The sequence below is a fragment of the Tursiops truncatus genome, chromosome X, assembly GCF_011762595.2.
Source record: "Tursiops truncatus isolate mTurTru1 chromosome X, mTurTru1.mat.Y, whole genome shotgun sequence".
Taxonomy (NCBI): domain Eukaryota; kingdom Metazoa; phylum Chordata; class Mammalia; order Artiodactyla; family Delphinidae; genus Tursiops; species Tursiops truncatus.
In genome coordinates this window covers 126,713,523-126,733,457 of record NC_047055.1, presented here as the reverse complement: position 1 = coordinate 126,733,457, position 19,935 = coordinate 126,713,523, and the positions used below count along the sequence as shown (strand labels likewise).

Below are 19,935 nucleotides of genomic sequence, written 5' to 3'. Positions count from 1 at the left end.
CAGGAAGGGACAGGGACGGACGGATGCTGGGATGGCACTTAGACGGAGGTCGTGTTCCATGAACAGGTCATGTTAAGATATATCTCTCGGTAAGACATGATCATACGAAGTGAAGTAAGACAGAGAAAGACAAATACCATATGATATCACTTCTATGTGGCATCTAAAATGAGACACAAATGAACTTATCTACAAAACAGAAACAGACTCACAGACACAGAGAACAGACTGGTGGTTGCCAAGGGGGAGGGGGTGGGGGAGGGATGGAGTGGGAGTTTGGGGTGAGCAGACGCCAACTATTATATAGAGAATGGATAAACAACAAGGTCCTACTGTAGAGCACAGGGAACTGTATTCACTCTCCTGCGATAAACCATATGGAAAAGAATATGATAAAGAATGCATATATACGTATAAGGGAATAACTTTGCTGTGCAGCAGAAATTAACACGACATTGTATATCAACTATACTTCAATTAAATCTTTAAAAAAAACAATATATCTCTAGGTCCATGTTAGGATACTCATATACATGGACAGATGCAAGACATGTGTGGACAGATGTTAAGATTTGGTAGAGGGCTTCCCTGGTGGCGCAGTGGTTGGGAGTCCGCCTGCCGATGCAGGGGACACGGGTTCGTGCCCCGGTCTGGGAAGATCCCACGTGCCGTGGAGCGGCTGGGCCCGTGAGCCATGGCCGCTGAGCCTGCGCGTCCGGAGCCTGTGCTCCGCAACGGGAGAGGCCACAACAGTGAGAGGCCCGCGTACCGCAAAAAAACAAAACAAAACAAAAAAACGATTTGGTAGAGATCGATGTTAAGATATGTCTATAGGTATTGGAACAGAAAAACCAACACATAAGCAGGTGATTATTTTGTAAGAAAAGATACATCCCTAGGTAGATGTTAAGATACTCATACAGATGGACCGATGCCCACATTTGTGTGTGCGGCGATGCTAAGATTTGGTAGAGAGCGATGTTATTGGTACAGATACATGTTAAGACATGGCATAGACACATGTCACGTTATGTGTATAAATACACGTTAAGATCGATCTCTAGGTGGATGTTAAGATACTCGTATAGGTGAACAGATGTCGAGATATGTGTGTGGACACATGTTAAGGTTTGGCAGAGATCCATGTTATGGGTACAGGTACCCAATCGATGTGCTAAGATGTGGCACAGATGATGTTAACGTTACGTGTACAGACACACGTTTGGACACGTATAGGCAGACGTTAAGATTCGGGTGCACGCAGATGTTAGGATACGGGGAGACACAACGCTAAGGGATGGCTATCCTGTCGACGTGCAAAGGTCTCAGAACGGCCAAGAGTAAATACCAACTTCTGACGATAAACTGGTGAACAGCTTGTTATGGGCTGAACTGTGTCCCCAACCCCCAAATTCATATGTTAAGTCCTCACCCCAGGACCTCAGGAGGTGATTCGATTAGGAAATACGGTCTTTAAAGAGGGGATGAAGGTAAATGAGGTCACTAGGGTGGGCCCTGATCCCATAGGACAGGTGGCCCTATAAGAAGAGGAGATCAGGACACAGACACACACAGAGGGACGACCCTGGGAGGACACAGGGAGGAGACGGCCGTCTCCACGGTCTCAAAGGGCACCCACAAGGCCGACATCCTGACCTCAGACTTGCAACCTCCCCAAACATGCGCCAATAACTCTGCTGCTACAGCCGTGCCATCTGGGCGCTTGTCTCACAGCCCGAGCAGACTCACACGGGGTGGGCACACCTCAGGGATCACACCTGGTTCAGTGGCCCCAGGGTCGTCATCAAGACTGCAAATTTCCAGTCCATTCATGATGGCCTCCCAGACACCTGCTGGGAAAGGCAGCCATTAACAAAAGCCCAAAGCAAGAGATTTCTAAGCAACGACGGGTAGGAGACGTCCCCAGAGAGTCAGAAGAGACGCATCCCCTTTAGAAAGGCGCTGATTGGCTCTGTTCACGGGAGAAAAGGCAGCAGCGAGAAACTGAGGAGAAAAGAGGAATACAGATGCGAGAAGAGACAGAGTCCTGAATGAATTTTAGAGGTCACGGCAAAGAGGAAAAGCAACAGCTACATCCTGGGGAGATAAGCACTGATGGAGAGGAAAGTTTGCCTGTAAAGGAGATGTGGCTACGTATGGCTGATTCACTCTGAGATACAGCAGAAACTCATACACCACTGTAAAGCAACTGTACTCCAATAAAGATGTAAAAAAAAAAAAAGATGTAGACAAAAAGAGAAACGCTCGTTGGAAGTAAGGGCTCTGTTTCTGAGCAGATTTAGGACACAGACGTGTGACTCACGCACAAGCATATAAAGGTCCCCCCGCAGGATCGGGACACACAGACGACGATGTGAAGCAACGCGAGGCTACCGTGCCAGCAGCGGTGCCTGATCCCCGAACCCCCGGGCCGGGCATCTTCTCTGCTCAGGACACTGTGCTCCCCTCCAAGGCTGGTCCCAAAGGGCTGCGTCCCTCTGGGCTTCCATGAAAACAAAGGATGCTCGGAGGAGCCGGCGTCCTTGGGTGAGGATGCGCAGGGCACCATGCACCAGATGGTCCTGGCTGCTGGGAGGGGCTGTACCAATAAAATAAAGAAAAATACAGGCACGCCTCGTTTCAGTGTGCTTTGCACACACCGCATTTGTAACAAATGGAAGGTCTGTCACAACCCTGTTTTGCAAGCAACTCTACGGGCACCATTTTTGGAACAGCATTTGCTCACTTTGTGTGTCTGGGTCCCCTTTTGGTAATTCTCGCGATACTTCAAACCTTTTCGTTATCGTGGCGATCTGTGATTTGGGGTGTTTCTATTGCAAAAAAGCAAGTCACGAAAGGCTCCGAGGTCGGTGAGCAATTTTAACCAATAAAGTGTTTTTCACTGTGGCACCCACATTGCTTTTCTTTAGACATAATGGTACTGCACACTTAACAGACTACAGTCCAGCGTAAACGTAACTTTCAGATGCGCTGGGAAACCAAAAGCTTCGTGTGACTCGCTTTACGGCGATATTTACTTTACTCTGGATATTTACTTTACTCTTTGCTCTGGAACGGAACCCACCGTTATCTCTGAGATCTGCCTGTAATCAACCGTATCGATATATACACAAAGCACTGGAGGAGATAGTTTGCAATGACCCAAAAACTAGCTGGAAGGAAAATCACGAAGCAATAACCGAGTGCGGCAGTGGTCAGGAAGGTGTAAGTTTATGCAATAAACAAAAAGATGGGGGACTTCCCGGGCGGCCCAGTGGTCAGGACTTGGTGCTTTCACTGCCGAGGGCACGGATTCAATTCCTGGTTGGGGAACTAAGATCCCCGTAAGCCTTGCGGTGCGTGCGGTCAAATTTAAAAAAAAAAAAAAAAAAAAAAAAAAAAAGATGGGCTGCAGAGAGGAAAAACGCCCCCCGTTGTGGATGTGAAAAACTTTTCTATGCCCAAGGGAAGCCTTTTAAAAAGAAAAAAGGACAACATACTCTTCTGATGTTCAAATGAATGGCTTTTTCGTTAAGCACTACGGTTTTTATGTCTTTGCACAATATGGGCCACGCGTTACGAAAGGGTTTCTCTACATGCGCGTTTCCACGTGCAGACTCTTTGCACGACGGGTGCGGTTGGGGGGTGACGGCTACCCTCCGATAGGGTTGCCATACATGCCATTCTTTCTCGGTGTTCCCCGTTGATTTCTGTCTCTCAGAGTGAGAGACGGCCCGGGGTCCTGTCTGTAAGAAGCACAGTGGCAGCCCCGTCTAGGCGTTGCTTTTCCCCCAGTTCCATATAGCCGTGCATCTCTGGCCTGTTCCCCTTCTCACATCTGACAGCTCAAAGGCTCGAGATTTGCAGTGTTGAAACTTGAGGGAACACAGGACGCAGGAAGAGTGCTTTGGGGTTGTGGGTTGTGGCTATTGCTACTGGAGTGGAACACAACTTTGCTTCCCCCCGCAAAGTATCTCTTGGCATGCGGATTATTTCGACCTGAAAACAATCAAAGACTCAAAAGAGAAACTTTGACCTTCTCGCTAATAGCCTAAAAGAATTTAGACGGAGGAGCTGTTCCTGGGACCCCTATCCTCACCAGAGATGTCTGCCCGTGATATGGGCCACCCGTGGTGGGGAAACAGCAGGGCCTGGAGATCAGGGTCCACTCCGTGTCCCATTGTCTCTGCAGGCTCAGCAAACACTTGTCTACCAACTTTTTCTTTTCCGTCTCCATGTCGACGGCCTTCCTCCCCTTTGAAGTCCCAAGCCACTACCCCAACAGGCTCTTTTGTCTTTAGCTGAAGATGATAGCATTTAAGATGAGGGTTTGGACCATGTTTGTGAGTGACTCCGTTTTCCTGGGTCTCTCCCGTGTGTCCAGGGGATTCAACTTTCGTGTGACTTTCTCCTGTTCATCTGTCTCACGTCCATTTCATTCTCAGACCAGCCAGAAGAGCCTGGAAGGATAAGGAAAATGTCTTCCTCCCTGACATGGCTTTCTGGAGAAATCGTCTGAGCAGACGCCCATCCTCCTTCCATCATTTAAAATCGAGATGAGTCGTTATCTTTGGGCCGCCCGCCCTCCTTCTCCGGTCCACATACCTACGTGTATGGCAAGGACGTTCCGTGCCGTGACGCTTGCATAGAAGCGCACGGTACCCCAAACGCATGACAGCCTCGCTGTGTCTTGCGGGCGAGCTTAGAACCCAGCAAGGGCTTTGCGGTTCTGACGGGGAGATGTGTTCTAGGGCAGGGGTCCCCAACCCCCAGGCCACGGTACTGGTCCGCGTCCAGTTAGGAACCGGGTCGCACAGCAGGCGATGAGCCGCCGTTCCGCCCCGCCCCCCCACCGCTCTCATTACCACCTGAAGCCCACCATAGACACACACCTTCCGTGGAAAAACTGTCTTCCACAAAACCGGCCCCTGGGGCCAAAAAGCTTGGGGACCGCCGTTGTAGGATCCTGACACCTGACTGGTGAACTTGTACACCGAACCTCTACGTAAACTGGTGACTTGCTGAATTTCTCTGGGGCAGGGCGGATGGCCAATCTAGCTAGCACTCATCTGGGCAGGCCTGGTATTCTGGGATTTCGGGGCCGAACTGAGCCCTTAAGAAGACGTGGAACAGTCAATAATATCTAAGCAAGGGCACGACCATTTTCTACGGCCGTGAATTGGGTTGAAAAGGTAGGAGAAATATATATATAAGGCTATCTCTCTGCTGCTCCAATGCACGCACGCACGCACGCACGCACACGCACGCACGCGCACGCACGCACGCACGCACGCACACGCACCTGGAGGGCATCAGTGAGCTGCTAGGCAACTCACTCTTTGCGTAACTTCTGTAACTGCTCCCACAGACCCACTACCAGGCTAAGAAGCTGCCCTGACGGATTCCCAGCTCCGGCAAACAATGGATCACAAGGTTCCAAGGCAAAGTCATCTCAAGTCTCAGGAGCATCAGATAATGAACAACGTGGGGAGGTGAGGACAGAACCCAGATGGGGTTAGGAGCGAGGAATGAGACGACTTTCAGGGTTGAGCAAGTAGGTGGAGTGCGTCAGTCCCCAAAAATAGCGTGGCTGGACACCAGGTGATTCGGGAAGGAGGCCGGGGTCACAGTCTCTCTTTCCGTCCCCTGGGCTCCAGGGGAACTGCAGTTTCATCCACGGGTAGGTCGACCGACACAGGAAGCAACTGAGGGTGAAGTGTCTGTTATCCGGCTCCCAATTCCTCACACGTCAAGCCCTTCTCGGATACCAGCTGGGTGTCCTAGAATTCAACTCACTTCTGGTACTATGCACCCAGAGGTAGCATCAGACCCCACGGGGTAAGGGCTCAGTCCCACAAGACCCCAACGGCAAGTCCAGGGGGCCACCTGTGCTTCTGACCGACCGGCTGCAGGTGGAAGGTTGCCACGACCTCTCCTTGGGTTTCATCTGCTAGAACGGCTCACAGAAGTCAGGAACGTTTACGCGCTAGATCGCCTGTTTATTATAAGAGGAGCTAACTCAGGAACAGCCAGATGGGACCAATGCAGAGGGTGAGATTTGGGGAGGGGGCAGGCTGCACTCTCCCCAAATCTCTACATGTTCACCGACACGGAAGCTCTCTGAACCCTACCTTCTTGGGGTTTTATAGAGGCTTCATTACGTAGGTCTGATGAACTCACTGGCCACTGGGAAGTGAACTCAACCTCCAGCCCCCCTCCGCTTCCCAAGGTCAGGGTGGGACTGACAGTTCCAACCCTCTAAGGGTTGGTTCCCCTATAACCAGCCCCCAGCCACAGGTGACCCGGGGGCTTTCCAAGACACCTTTATGGCTCTCGACACTTAGGAAATTGCAAGGGTTTTAGGAACTCTGTGCCAGGAACTGAGAAGAAGACCAAATAAATATTTCCTAGGGTAAATCACCGTATCACAATCTCAAATGTCACAAACAAGGGATCGAGTGGGGAGAACTATACCGACCGACCAAGCTGGATGAAGATGTTCATTCCACAAATATCTAATGAAATCAAACAAACCTTCAACCAACCGCCATACCTACGAAAGCCACCGTATATTAAGCGGATAAGTCATTTTTGCCTTTGTAGATCACACGCAGAAGTGATCCGTCATCAGCTTGCTTAAGAAGCAATACTTTTCAAATAAAGGCCCCCATAACGAATAGAACTTACGGCTATAAAACAAACAAAAGTCCTGAGGGCCCTGACGCCACTTTCCTCCTCCAAATCACGAAAATCAGATACATTATCGAAAGGAAGAAAAGAAATTCCTCCGATACATCTTTGCTTCAAAGCTCCACCAGTTAAGAGGTTTCTTGTATGGAAAGAAGTTGTAAAGAGTTGGGTATTATTAACGATCGGAAGTAAACAAATATTCAAACAGTTCCTGACATCACGATTCCAAGAACAGTTACAGTCATTGCTTGGTGCTTGTGGCTGACAGGAGGCAGTCCACGTGACCACAGAGGAATTCAACTCTTGAGTTTAGAGAATCAGAAGCGGGATGAACTGCAGGAGCTAATCTGTTCATCCCGTCATTCTCATCAACTGCAGGACCGAGTCTATAAAAAAAATAGAAGTTCGAGGGCCAAAAGCAAGGTTTATCACGTCGCTACGAGAAAAGCACGCATGTAGTGGATCTAAAAGGCGTGGGACCCACGGTTAGCATCACCAAGCAGCATCTCCAGTAACTCATGATCGCCCGTCTTTATTGACCTCACCACCCACTGATTTTCTCTGTTTAGTGGATACATCTGGACAAGGACCCACTTCGGGGACTTCCCTGGTGGTCCAGTGGTTGAGACTTCGCCTTCCAGTGCAGGGGGTGCGGGTTCGAGCCCTGGTCGGGGAAACTAAGATCCCACACGCCTCACAGCCGAAACACCAAAACACATAAAGCAGAAGCAATATTGTCACAAACTCAGTAACGACTTAAAAAATGGTCCACATCAAAAAAAAAAAAAAAAGAAATCTTAAAAAAAACCAAACAAAGGACCCACTTCAAACCTGGCAATGTCCTATCTTGGACACACTGGAAAGGGCATCTCCCGTTTGGCCTGTCATGAGCCTTGTGGGAAGCAGGGGAACCAGCTCTAAACACCGAACACAGAAGGGGGTGTGTGTCCCAGCAAGATGGGAAGGGTTGCCCAGGTGTATCTGTGGTCGAAGGAGGCTGGGGACAGACATACAGGGAAGTTGGAAACTGAGGCACCCGTCAAACCCTAGAGCTGTGGATGCACCGTAGGGAGTCTGCATTTTGTTGACGGCAGGAAGGAAAGTCATTGACGGGACTGGAAAACAAAGGATGACAGTTGGGTTTTCATGTCAGAAAGAAGCCCCCGTCTCCAATCAAGAGTGGATAAGCCCTGGGGAGGTGACTGAGAAGAAAGAGAGGGGACCCAGATGAACAAAGGTGGACGGACTTTGGAGATGTGACTTACAAGAGGAAAGGGCAGGTCTGGAAAAGATGAAAACTCTAACTCAAAAAGATCCATGCACCCCTGTGTGCACAGCAGCAGTAGTCACTACAGCCAAGACATGGAAGCAACAGAAGTGTCCATCGGCAGAGGACTGGATAAAGAAGACGTGGTACGTGTATACACAGTGCAATACCACTGAGCCATGAAAAAATGCAGCCTGCAGCGGCATGGATGGACCTGGAGATGATCACGCTACGTGAGGTCAGTCAGACAGAGAAAGACAAACGTTATACAGTATCACTCCTATGTGAAACCTAACAAGTAACAGGACTGCATCTACGTACAAAACAGAAACAGACTCACAGACACAGAAGCATGGATGGACCTAGAGATTATCATAATGAGCGAAGTGAGCCAGAAAGAGAAAGACAAATGCCATATGATGTCACTTAGACGCGGAATCTAAAATATGATACAAACGAACTTACTTACACAACAGCAGTAGACTCACTGACACAGAAAACAAACTTACGGTCACCCAAGGGGAAGCGGGGGGAGGGCTTAAAAACTAGGGGTTTGGGGTTAACATATACACACCACTATATATAAAATAACCAACAAGGACCTACTGTACAGCACAGGGAACTGTGCTCAATAGCTTATAATAATCTATAATGGAAAAGAATAGGAAAAAAGTTTTATATAAATATATAAAACTGAATCACTTTGCTGTACACATGAAACGAGCACAATATTGTAAATCAACTATAGTTCAAAGAGTTAAAAAAAAGGAAGAGGAAAGGGCAGAAGCCCTGGTTAGAGTGAACACAGCAGCAAAGAAAAGGAAATCAAAAACAGTGCCCGGGGGGTGGGGGGGTGGGGAGGGGACCCGGGAGCTGGAAGGGCCATTTGGGGGGAGTCCAAAGGAGGAACTGATTGGAGGTGTGGGGCAAAGAGGAAGGTCAAGAATTCTTTTCCAACATGAGGACCCTGAACTGCCTGCAGAGACATCCGGGCAGAAGGGACCAGGCGCCAGGTGGGTGGATGAGTCTAGCTTGGAAGGAGCAGGTGTGAGTGAGAAGCTGAGCTTAGGAGTCCAGAGTGTCTAGTGTGCAGCAAGTGTGACTACAGTGCATGACGTTGGGAGCACGTGCACACGTTCACACACGTCCGTCCCCTATACCACGTCCGCTCCCTGATCCTCCCACCTCTACCTTGCATGGCCCATGGCCCAGCCTCTCTCCAAGGAAAAGCTAAGAGACCTCCCTCCCTTTCTGTACGCCCTCACGCCTGCCCGGCCTCCTGGAAAGCGTCCACCCAAAATGCCCAGGAGGGATCTCTACGAAGCAGAGTTCAAAACAGTGAGAGGCAAAAAAAATAGTATGCTGTGAGCATGCCACACTCCGCATGTGTGTGCGCACGCGCACAGAGCTCTTTAAGCGCGGGGAGAAGGACAGAAGGCGTCAGACCAAACTGTCCACGTGGTGACCTGGTGATGATGGAGGGACAAAGGAGGAAAGAAAAGGGAATGAGGCAAGCTGAGGAAAAAAAAGAAAAAAGAAAGAAAAGCAGAGAGGAGAAGAGAAAATGCTTAAGCACTCTCCACGGGCAGGAAAGAGAAAGAGATGTCGAAAATGCACTCAAGGAGTTGAGGCTGGGACTGAGACGCCTGTACACCTGTGTTCACAGCAGCATTACAACAGCCAAGAGGTGGAGGCAGACCAAGTGTCCCTGGATGCATGATGCATATAAACAAATGTGTTCCAGTCACACAGTGGAATATTACTCAGCCATGAAAAAGGAAGGACATTGTGATACAGGCTACAATGTGGACAGGCCTTGAGAACATGATGCTTGGTGAGAGAAGCCAGACCCAAAAGGACACACAGTGTGGGATTCCACTCAGAGGAGGTCCCTAGGGTTGTCACACTCATCAGAAAGTAGATGGTGGGGCTGGGGGAGGGGGAGGGGGACGCAGTGTTTCATGGGCACCATGAGTTCCAACTTTGCAAGATGAAAAGGTTCTGGAGATGATGGTTGGGATGGCTGCACGATGTGGATGGACTTAATGTCACTGAATTATACACTTAAAAATGGTCAAGATGGCAGACGAATGGATAAAGAAGATGTGGCACATGTATACAATGTAATATTACTCGGCCATAAAAAGAAACGAAGTTAAGTTAGTTGTAGTGAGGTGGATGGACCTAGAGTCCGTCATACAGAGTGAAGTAAGTCAGAAGGAGAAAAACAAATACCGTATGCTCACACATACATATGGAATCTAAAAAAAAAAAAAAAAAAGGTTCTGAAGAACCTAGGGGCAGGACAGGAATAAAGACACAGATGTAGAGAATGGACTTGAGGACACGGGGAGGGGGAAGGGTAAGCTGGGACGAAGTGAGAGAGACGCAAGGACATATATACACTACCAAACGTAAAATAGGTAGCTAGTGGGAAGCAGCCGCACAGCACAGGGAGATCAGCTCGGTGCTTTGTGACCACCTAGAGGGGTGGGATAGGGAGGGTGGGAGGGAGGGAGAGGCAAGAGGGAAGAGGTATGGAGATATATGTATATGTATGGCTGGTTCACTTTGTTATAAAGCAGAAACTAACACACCACTCTAAAGCAATTATACTCCAATAAAGATGTTTAAATAAAAAAAGTCAAGATGGTCAATTTTATGTGAGGTACATTTTACCACGATTAAAAAATTAAAATTGAAAAAAATGCATTGGAGAGAACATATTAATCAATTATTCCATAAACAGCAAAAAAAAAAAAGTGGCTGTCATTGACAATGAGTAGGAACACACTGGCAGAGACGTCAGCTCTGAGCGCAAAGAAGCACTTTCCACCTTTGATTATTGTCTTTTATTTGCAAAGTCCGCAGTGAGCACCTCCCTTGTGGCATTTTAATCAACTTAAAAGTCAGCCTCATCTAGCTGGAGACACCTAACTTGAAAGTTGGTCACAATTTCTCCAGATGCTGCCGTAAAGCTGGACTCTGCCATTCAAAAGGAGAAAACAGAAAGCCACTCACGTCACCCTTTCTTGAGCCCCATCGCCCGGCGCAATCTGAGGTTCTGGAACATCCCTTCCAGTTTCCGAACCGGCTCCATGGTAACCAGTGCCCCCCGCCCGCCCCGCCGAGGGGACCTGAACTTGTTTCCCCGTCCCCAGCCCAGGCTCCCCCCGTTGTGGACCCCAGGGGTCCCAACGCTCGGTGGCTGATGCCTTCCCAAGGACGACCGTTCGCTCTCTCTCTCTTTCCAGATGGCTCCCTGGAAACTGCCCCACCTGGAACGCTGTCTCTCCCATCCAACTTCCCAGGCATGTGCCAGGCCAGTACACCGCTGTGGAAGGCGGGGACGGGGTGACCTCGTGCTCCGTTCTCGCACCCAAGTCCCCAGCTGAACGCACAGGAAGCGCACCCTCCGAGGTGCCCATCTAACCTCCCCAGAAGTGCCCTGGGGGCCCGTTCCCATCTCCTGCCCCCGCTCCTGAGTTACACACCAGCATCAATGCTGGAGCTCCCCGCCACGTCCAGCCTTGCGTCCAAGGCGGACTCAGATCCCTCCCCATGTCCCAGCCTCCTGGCTGACCCGTGGCCCCTGCACCAAGCATTCCCCCCACCTGTCAGCCACCAAATGCCTTCTCCTTCTGCGAGATTCTGCTGCAGCACCCTCAGCGGCTTAGGACCTCCGGCCCCAAAGGGCTGACGATTCCGTCCTTACCAACCACGCTGGCATCTACCAGAGCCTCATCGGGAACGTCACAGTTTCCCTCCATCAGGAGAATTCAAACCTCCCTTTTATAAGCATCCACCTTGCCAGACCCCCCAAAATTCAAAACGGACATTTTGTTACGTTCGGACAAAGCACAGAACAAGGAATTGGGAAGTGGCCGTGTTCCTTCTGTCACGGCCGTCCCTTGCAGGCGGTGAAAGAGGAAGGAGAGCTATTTCTGGACTTTTGCTTCTGAAACTCAAGTGCAGAGGGGTCAAGGGAAGTCAGAACAGGGTGTTCTTTCCTCCTTAACTACCAGAAAAGCCAAGGAACAGTTTTACTAACTACCCGTCCATGTGCCATGGAGATGCACACGAGACTCAAGTCTGTGGGCAGGAAGAAAGACCTTTCCTTTAGGCTATGGGCTCGTCCTCTCCAGACTAAGACCCAAGTTCCTCTACGTGGAGATCCAAGCTGTCATTTCGCCAATAATGAGAAGGATGTGCCCCATGGGTGATGGACCTCTGAGTTCTTTCATACCCAGATCTGTAGCGGAAAGCCAATGAAACATGGCTGGCTAGCTGGGTCTTCTACTGCACAATGAGCGACACGGCACCGGGACTGTTACTGGGTCCACAGGCTCATCACCAAGACGAAATGATGGAACTCCACGTGCAGGGGCTGGGACAGGAAAGTGAGAATGCACCCACACCACCTAGTCTCTGTGTGTGCCCCTATCACAGGTGTTATCAACCAACCTTCCATCCATCATTCAACCCATCCATCCATCCGTCAACCTATCTAATCATTTGTCTACCATCTGTGTATCCATCCATCCATCCACCCACCCATCCATCTACCCAAATATCTACCTATCGATCTATTTATCTCACTATCTATTTCTATATCACCTGCCTATTCATCCTGTCTTCCTTTCTTCCTTCCATCCATCCATCCACGCATTCTTTCTTTCTATCTATCTATCTATCTATCTATCTATCTAGGCAGTGGTCTGTAATCAGGACTATTTCACTCCCTGGGACATTTTCTGTCAACATCTAAAGACATTTTTTGCCATCACACCACGGAGGGAGTGTGCTCCTGGCATCGAGTGGGTAGACACCAGGGATGCTGCTAGACCTCCTCTACTACACAGAAGAGCCGCCACCACAAAGAATTTCCCGTCCCCAATGTCAGTGGCGCCCAGGTGAGAATGCCTGTCCTGGATCCCACCAACTCTAAGATGCCAGCGATTTCTAGACGCACAAAGGGCAGGGAGCAGACACAGGGTCCTGGTCTAGGGGCGGGACACAAGCCTTCCTCCCCGGGACACCTTGACTGTAACACAATCCTTCTACACTGAGTTTGTCAGCTCTTCTGAAATTATCTCTACGCTGGCTGAACCGGCCTTCAGGATGGCTTTATCCCAGAACAGAATGCGTTCTCTGATGTGGACGTAATGAACGTCCTGGCCGACTTTCAACAACGCAACCAGTAGCACTTCAAATACCGCACGCTAATGACACCGTGGGCGAACGTGCCAAACCGTTCACGTGGAAGTTGAAACTTGAGTCTTTGTTCGGCATGATACCCGGGGTCATCGGTATTCCATGTGGCTTCACGGGAACATGAGTAAGGCTCACTCAACACTTCTGGATGGTATGAAAGGCAGATGCTGGGAGAAGCAACTCATTTCCAAGAGAAACTGCACAGCTGGGGGGATTCGGTACCTGCTTCCCTCGTGGTCTCTTCCCACTAAATCTGGTGCCCCATCCAGTGGCCCTGGGCACCCTACTTCCCCCGTTCGCGGGGCTGGTCAGAGACAGCGCTCTCCCCATTACGTGTGGGGCACCTCTAGAGTCTGCTGACCCTGGATCAATTCAATCCCAGTTTTCAAACACCGCCAGGTCCCTCAAATGATAAAGCAGAGAAAACTTCCAAAGGCTACGAGTACTTTATAGTAAGACCCCTGTGCACTGAAAGACCTGCACTTAGCAAGTCACTAAGTAGTAGTGTCCACCCCAAAATCTCTATGCTGAAGTCCTAACCCCCAGGACCTCAGCATGTGGCTGGATTTAGAGATGGGGTCTTTAAAAAGGGGATGAACGTGAAATGAGGTCACTAGGCTGGGTCCTGATCCCGTAGGGCTGGGGTCCTTATAGGAAGACGAGGCCAGGACACAGACATGCAGAGGACAGCCTTGCGGACTAAAGGACCAGGAAAAGTTCCTGCCTGTTGGCCGTAGCACAGTTGGACCTGACATATAAAAAGACTGCGTTGACGTGTGCCGGCACCCAGTGAGCTGTGCGGCAACAGGAATATCAAGGTAGCAAAGAGACTGTCAGATTACAGAGCCACGCAGTGCAGAGAGATCACACTCTTTCAAATTAGAGAAAACCCGATTCAGATAACCTGGGGTCAAATTCCATCCCACTGAAACTAGGGCTTACAGCCTTTGTGATGGAAACAATTCAGGTACTTATCCAAAAGCACGGAACGTCGGAATACACAGTCTGCGTCCCTCTGGATTCGGCAGTCTACCCTACCTGAGGAGGAGACCGCCTGATTAGCTGTCCAGGAGTCAAGGAAGCAGAGTTGTTTGACTAAAGCTCTGTTCTTCACGGTCCTCCTCTTCCCTATTCCCTTTTAACTTCCCAAAGCTCAAGGATTCTATCCTGGGGACTCCTCTGACGTAGTTAGAAAGCACCCCCAGAGCCCATCCCCTAGGCTGGTGCCCACTCCAGGAGACGACGGGGTGTGTGGTACTTTGCTGGGGCTGCCGTAACAGAAGACCACAAACTGGGTGGCTTAAACAACAGAAATGCATCCTGTCATAGTTCTGGAGGCTAGAAGTGCAAGATCAGGGTGTTGGTGGTTCCTTCTAGAATCTCCAGGGAAGGATCCGTCCTAGCTTCTTCCATAGCTTCTGCTGGTTGCCAGCAATCCCTGGGGCTCCTCGGCTTACGGCCGCATCACCCCCGATCTCCACCTCTGTCTTCATGTGGCCATCTCCTCTCTGTGTGTCTCTGTGTGTCTTCTCTGCTTGGTACGAGGGCACCCATCACATCAGATGGAGAACCCACCTTACTCCTATAGGACCTCGACCTCCATCTTGATGACACCTACAAAGACCCAACTTCCAAATAAGGTCACATTCACGGGTACTGGGGGTCAGGACATCAACGTATCTTTTGCAGGGGTAGGGGGGGGACACGACACACAATTCAACCCACAACAAGGTGGAGTTCCCAGAATGGAAGCCATCCCCCAAGGTTCCCTACAGCATCACCCTAATGTTTCCAGGGGGACGTGCCTGGTCCCAGAACATACGCGTTGAGGTGACCTCAGCAACCCCGCCAGCCGCCGGGCGGCATGCCCACCACCCACGCACAGCCCTGGGAAGCACTCCTCCCACTGGCTTCTTCCCTCTTCTCCAAACTTGTGTCTTCTCGACACCCATGTCGCAGACTTTTCATTTTCACCATCAATTCCACCTGCTTCTCTTCCGTGTTCTCCTAATTTCACTGCAGACACATAACCCATCACGCCACTTGGTCTCCAGAGCAAACCGGAACCCAGCGGCCAGGTGCCCCGTCTTCCTGGGAAAACTCAGCCACAAAGCACCCTCGGGGACACACCCTGGGGTCCTGGCTTGAGACTTCCTGTATTTGGTAAAAGCCCAAGACCGTTCTCCCAAATCACGTGAGAATGACTTGGCAACAGATAAAGGAGTCCACAGCTCCTTTACAAAACGTGTACTGAACACCCTAGCCAACTGAAGTCGTCATCCAGAATCACTATTTCAGTTTCTCGAAGAGACACCAGAAGTAGAAGCTTTTCTTCTTTCCAGAAGAAGATCTACACGCATGAGATTTTCTACCCATCTCCCCACCACCTCCCAGCGAAGAGGAGACTCAGACCTGAACAGGGAGGGATGGTGGCTCTGCTGCACCGGCTAAGTTCTTTTTCTGTTTCGATTTTAATGACTCAACAGCATGAGACTCTACTGACCCGTCCACGCTGGCCCAGCACGGCCACTGGGCTTCATAAAAGGAAAGTAAGACAAGAAGTCAGCTGCTTCCCTTCTGTCACCCGTCAAACATGCCGCCTGTCCCTGCTCCGAGTGACACGCTGTTTCGGGCCCTGGGGACGTTGCTCCGGTGGCTGTGAGCCGGCAGGTGTTATCTCCCTGCACTGGGGCACAGGCAAGGTGCTCCAAGCGCAGGGTGCAGGCGCCTGTCTCTGTGTACAGGCAGGTGTATCACAGAAGAAAGGCAGGTGAGGGTGAGGTGGGAGAGGTAGGGGGTGGGGAGAGGCAGATGAAGGGGGCACCATGGGGGGGCGGGTGGCCCTGCGGTGACAACATGGATGGTACCTCCCACCTCCTCCTGCAGGTCACTTTCCTGGGATGGAGGCAAGAGCGTCTGAAAAGAGCCAGAGGCAGAGGCAGAGCCCGGGATGAGCCGTTTCTAGGCCACTGAGCCCCTGGGGTCATTCCCTGAGGATGTGTCAGCAGAGACGCAGGTCATCAGAGGGCCGTGCGGGTGAAGGGATCCCTACGGCTGTAGTTAAAGCAATGAACGCCTTGAAAGAGGCAAGTCTGGGAGGCCAAGAACAGCTGGGCACTCAGGCCAGAGAGGGGGGCCCACACCAGGCTGGGCTGGGAGGGGTCGGGGGCTGCGAAGGGGCGTGAGGAAGGCGGCGGAAGGGGCAGGCCCCTGGGGATGGGGACGGAGAGCCCTCTGTGGACGCCCACACTTGAGGCCCCTGAGTGGGAAACGGCCTTACCCTCCGCCAGCAAAGAGCGTGGCAGAAAGAGGGATCCATTTGGTCCACATCGGGCACCTTCAACTGGAAGGTTCTATGAGGCATCGACATGGGGCCACTGAACGGCCAGCTAGAAACCCAAGGAACGATGTGAGTGAGCAGAGGTGAGCAGGTGACTGAGGTCCCAGGAAGACCGACTGGACCAGCTGTCCAGGGGGCTGGGGGTGGGAGGAGGGGACAGAGCCTCTGGCGGGCCCCAGGTGGCCCTGTGGACACGCGGCTGGTGCAGGGGGGGCAGCGCCAGGCGTGCCACCCTGGCAGGCGCTCGTGGGAACAGCGCCTTTCTCCGCGAGACCGGGAGCTGAGATGTCTCAGCAGAGGGTGACCCGCTGTGACCGCACCCCATCCCACCTCCCGCAGGAGAATCCACCTGGGGGCCGGGAGGGTGGGGACCCGGCGAAGGGGACTCACAGCTTGACCAGGAACGGGTGGCTGACTTCCTTCAGCACGGATTTCTCGTTGTGCACGTGCTGTTCCTGCTTCAGGCGGATGACGTCCGGGATACTCATGACCTTCAGGGCGAAGAAACGTGTGCTCTGCTTCTCGCGGACCAGCTGCACGCGACCGAACGTCCCCGTACCTGCAGTGGGGAGACGCGGTGTCAGCAGCCACGGCCCCCAGGACGGGAGACCAGCACCCCGACCTCAAGACAACCTGGGGGCTCGGACAACTCAGTAATGGGCGATACACCTGGTGCGAGGGCTGGGTGACGGGCACCTGTCTGGAACGGTCAACTGAACCGACACACACACAGGATCACTCGCCCCCGAATTGTTCTTTAATAGGGGCGACTGGCCATGCTTTCTGCAAATGAGTCATCCCAGAGGAAACGCGCACACACACACACACAGGGAAAGGCAGAATGGAAAAGGATGCTAAATACATTCCTTCGACGTGTCTTTTTCTTTAGGTTTTCTAAATCAAGACAAGACATAGAAAATAAACTTACGGTTACCGGAGGGGATAGCAGGGGGTGGGGAGAGATAAATTAGGAGTTTGGGATTAGCAGAGACACACTACTATATATAAAACAGGTGAACAACAAGGACCTACTGTAGAGCACAGGAAACTCTACTCAACACCTTATAATAACCTATGATAGGAAAGAATCTGAAAAAGAACAGATAAGCATATATATAACCGCATCACTCTGCTGTGCACCTGAAGCTAACACACATTGCGAATTAACTATACTTCAATTTTAAAAATTGGATTAAAAAATAAAAAATCAGAAGATGACTCTTTCCACGAAAACTTGTGAGTATCCCTGCCTGGTTCCCCTTTATCCCACAAAGCACTGTATGAGAGGCTAATGAACGCAAAACTCTAGTACACGTGTTGGTGATTGCCACCGTCCTGTTAAAACAAAACAAAACAGAAAAGGCGAAGTGTGACACACCCCTCCTCACAAGCTGCTTCCTTTAAGCCATTAATGCCAGCTAAACGCACTCAGTGTTTCTGTGAACACTTGCCAGGGGTTAGAACCAAGTGATGCAGATACTCACAGAGAGAAAAATTTAAAAAGTGCAAACATGAAAGGAAATCAACAGCATAAATGTAAAAGGAAATCAAACCCTCCTGTGTACCATAGGCTGTGACACTGTCAACCCAATGTCTCCTCCTCTGTGGTCTCCCACCAGCCCTTCTTCATCCTCTGAGCCTCACTGTGGGGTGGGGTCCAGCTGCTACCCCTCCCCCAGGCCGGCAATCACTTAGGGCACCTCTGAGATTAAAGCTCCGAAGGCATTTTATCTACGGCCAGAGAAAAGGTAAAGTTGGGGGCAGAAAAGTGACATCTGCATGTGTGACCCTCTGGAAGCTTACCCAAGACGGCTGTCCTTTCCGCCCCCGTTTATCGAAGAAATAACGCAGAGGAAGGGCTCTCCCAGGGGAAGGAGGTGTGGAAAACGGCCAACGAATTGGGGCCCCCTGGCTGGAAAAATGGCCATCAACATGATGAGAAAGCAGGAAGACAGGAATTCAGGGATGGCTCGAAGACGAAAAAGACCTTCAACGCAACCACGCAGCCACCTTCTCCTCTTTCACAGAGTTGGGAACGCCATTTACGGCACATGGTAACATGGAGAGGAAAACAAAGTTACACCTAAGCAACGCACTTGGGGGGAGGGCCCCTTCTACAAATTGAAATTCTCAAGCTGCAAAATACGTAAGTACCTCTACTGGCTTACGCAGCTGGGGTGAGGGGCATGGCTACGTCACCTTGGCTTTTCACGCAAGCTCCCAATCGTGCCTATTTTATGACTGCACAAGTAGAAAGCGATGGACACACATGAAGGAAAGAAACTGCCGGAAGAAGCCAATGACGAGCCCCAGCACAGGTGTTAAAAGTCCGTCCTCATCAAAAGATGATTCAGAAGTAGAAACAGCATTGTGTCACAGTGAGGCAGCGTTGACAAAGTTCTGCGCAAGCAGGTTCACAGAGAGGCAAGTAGGGGAAGGGCCCCGAGGCGAGTGAATGGACACAGTCGAGGTGTTTTCAGGAGATCGCTTGGCAAAGGGCGCAGGAACGGGAACTGAGGACACTGGCATGGCATCTAGTGCAAGTTGTGCCTTCGACTTGCTCTGTGAACCCACCGCAAACCAATGAACCCGTCTGGACTCATACTGTTTTCATCTCTCTGGTAGAACAGGTAGATGACTAGATCGACGTTATCAACGGTCTCGCCACACGCTAAAATTCTAACGATGAAAAGAAAGACAACACGGCTATGACTCAACAGATTTTTTTTTAATTTTTTTACCTTTCTGCCTGCCACATCTTTTAAGCTTTGCTCTGAGCTGTGTGTGCTGTAAACACTGAGAACTCAAAGCAGAGTGCCTGCAGTGCAGAGATGGGGGAACTCCCTCGGCACCACAGTCAGATTACAGGATGATACAGGGAAACCGTCTTGTTGACGGCGGATGAAACCAGCATGCTGTAATTTTTAAGGTGACCGGCTTTAACGCGCTAAAGACCAAACCAACATTCAACGGTGCTGGTATGAAGTCGTTATTGCAGTAGAAAGAAAAAGGACAAACATCTTTTCTGATCGGTGTTGGCAGGCTCTCCAATATACATCCCCAGCTCTCCATATCTCCCGTTGGGAAGTAGAAAAGTCCCCCTTTTAGCTTTGCTGCAGGTAAGGATGGTTACATGACCCACTCCGCCCAATAAGAGACGAAATGGAATATTATTCAGCCTAAAAATGAAGGAAAGCCTTGTTGATGATCTATTTTATATATACTAGTATGTGTATGTCAATCCCAGGTTCCTGACTGATTCCTCCCCCTCACGTTTCCCCTCTGGTAAACATAAGTTTGTTTTCGAAATCTGTGAGTCTGTTTCTGTTTTGTAAGTAAGTTCATTTATATCATTTTTAATTAGATGCCACAGATGAGTGACAGCATATGATCTTTGTCTAACTTACTTCACTTAGTGTGATAA

General features: G+C 50.5%; 1 protein-coding gene across 6 annotated transcripts in view; it reads right to left on the bottom strand.

The window, feature by feature from the left end:
* LOC101327407 (protein kinase X-linked) overlaps positions 1 to 19,935 on the bottom strand; it is an 85,546-nt gene that overhangs the window by 35,215 nt on the left and 30,396 nt on the right. For all 6 annotated transcript variants that reach the window (XM_033849759.2, XM_073798960.1, XM_033849758.2 and 3 more), the window contains exon 2: positions 16,902 to 17,070. In XM_033849759.2, coding sequence (XP_033705650.1) covers positions 16,902 to 17,070 — 169 coding nt within the window. The remainder of the gene's footprint in view (positions 1 to 16,901; positions 17,071 to 19,935) is intronic.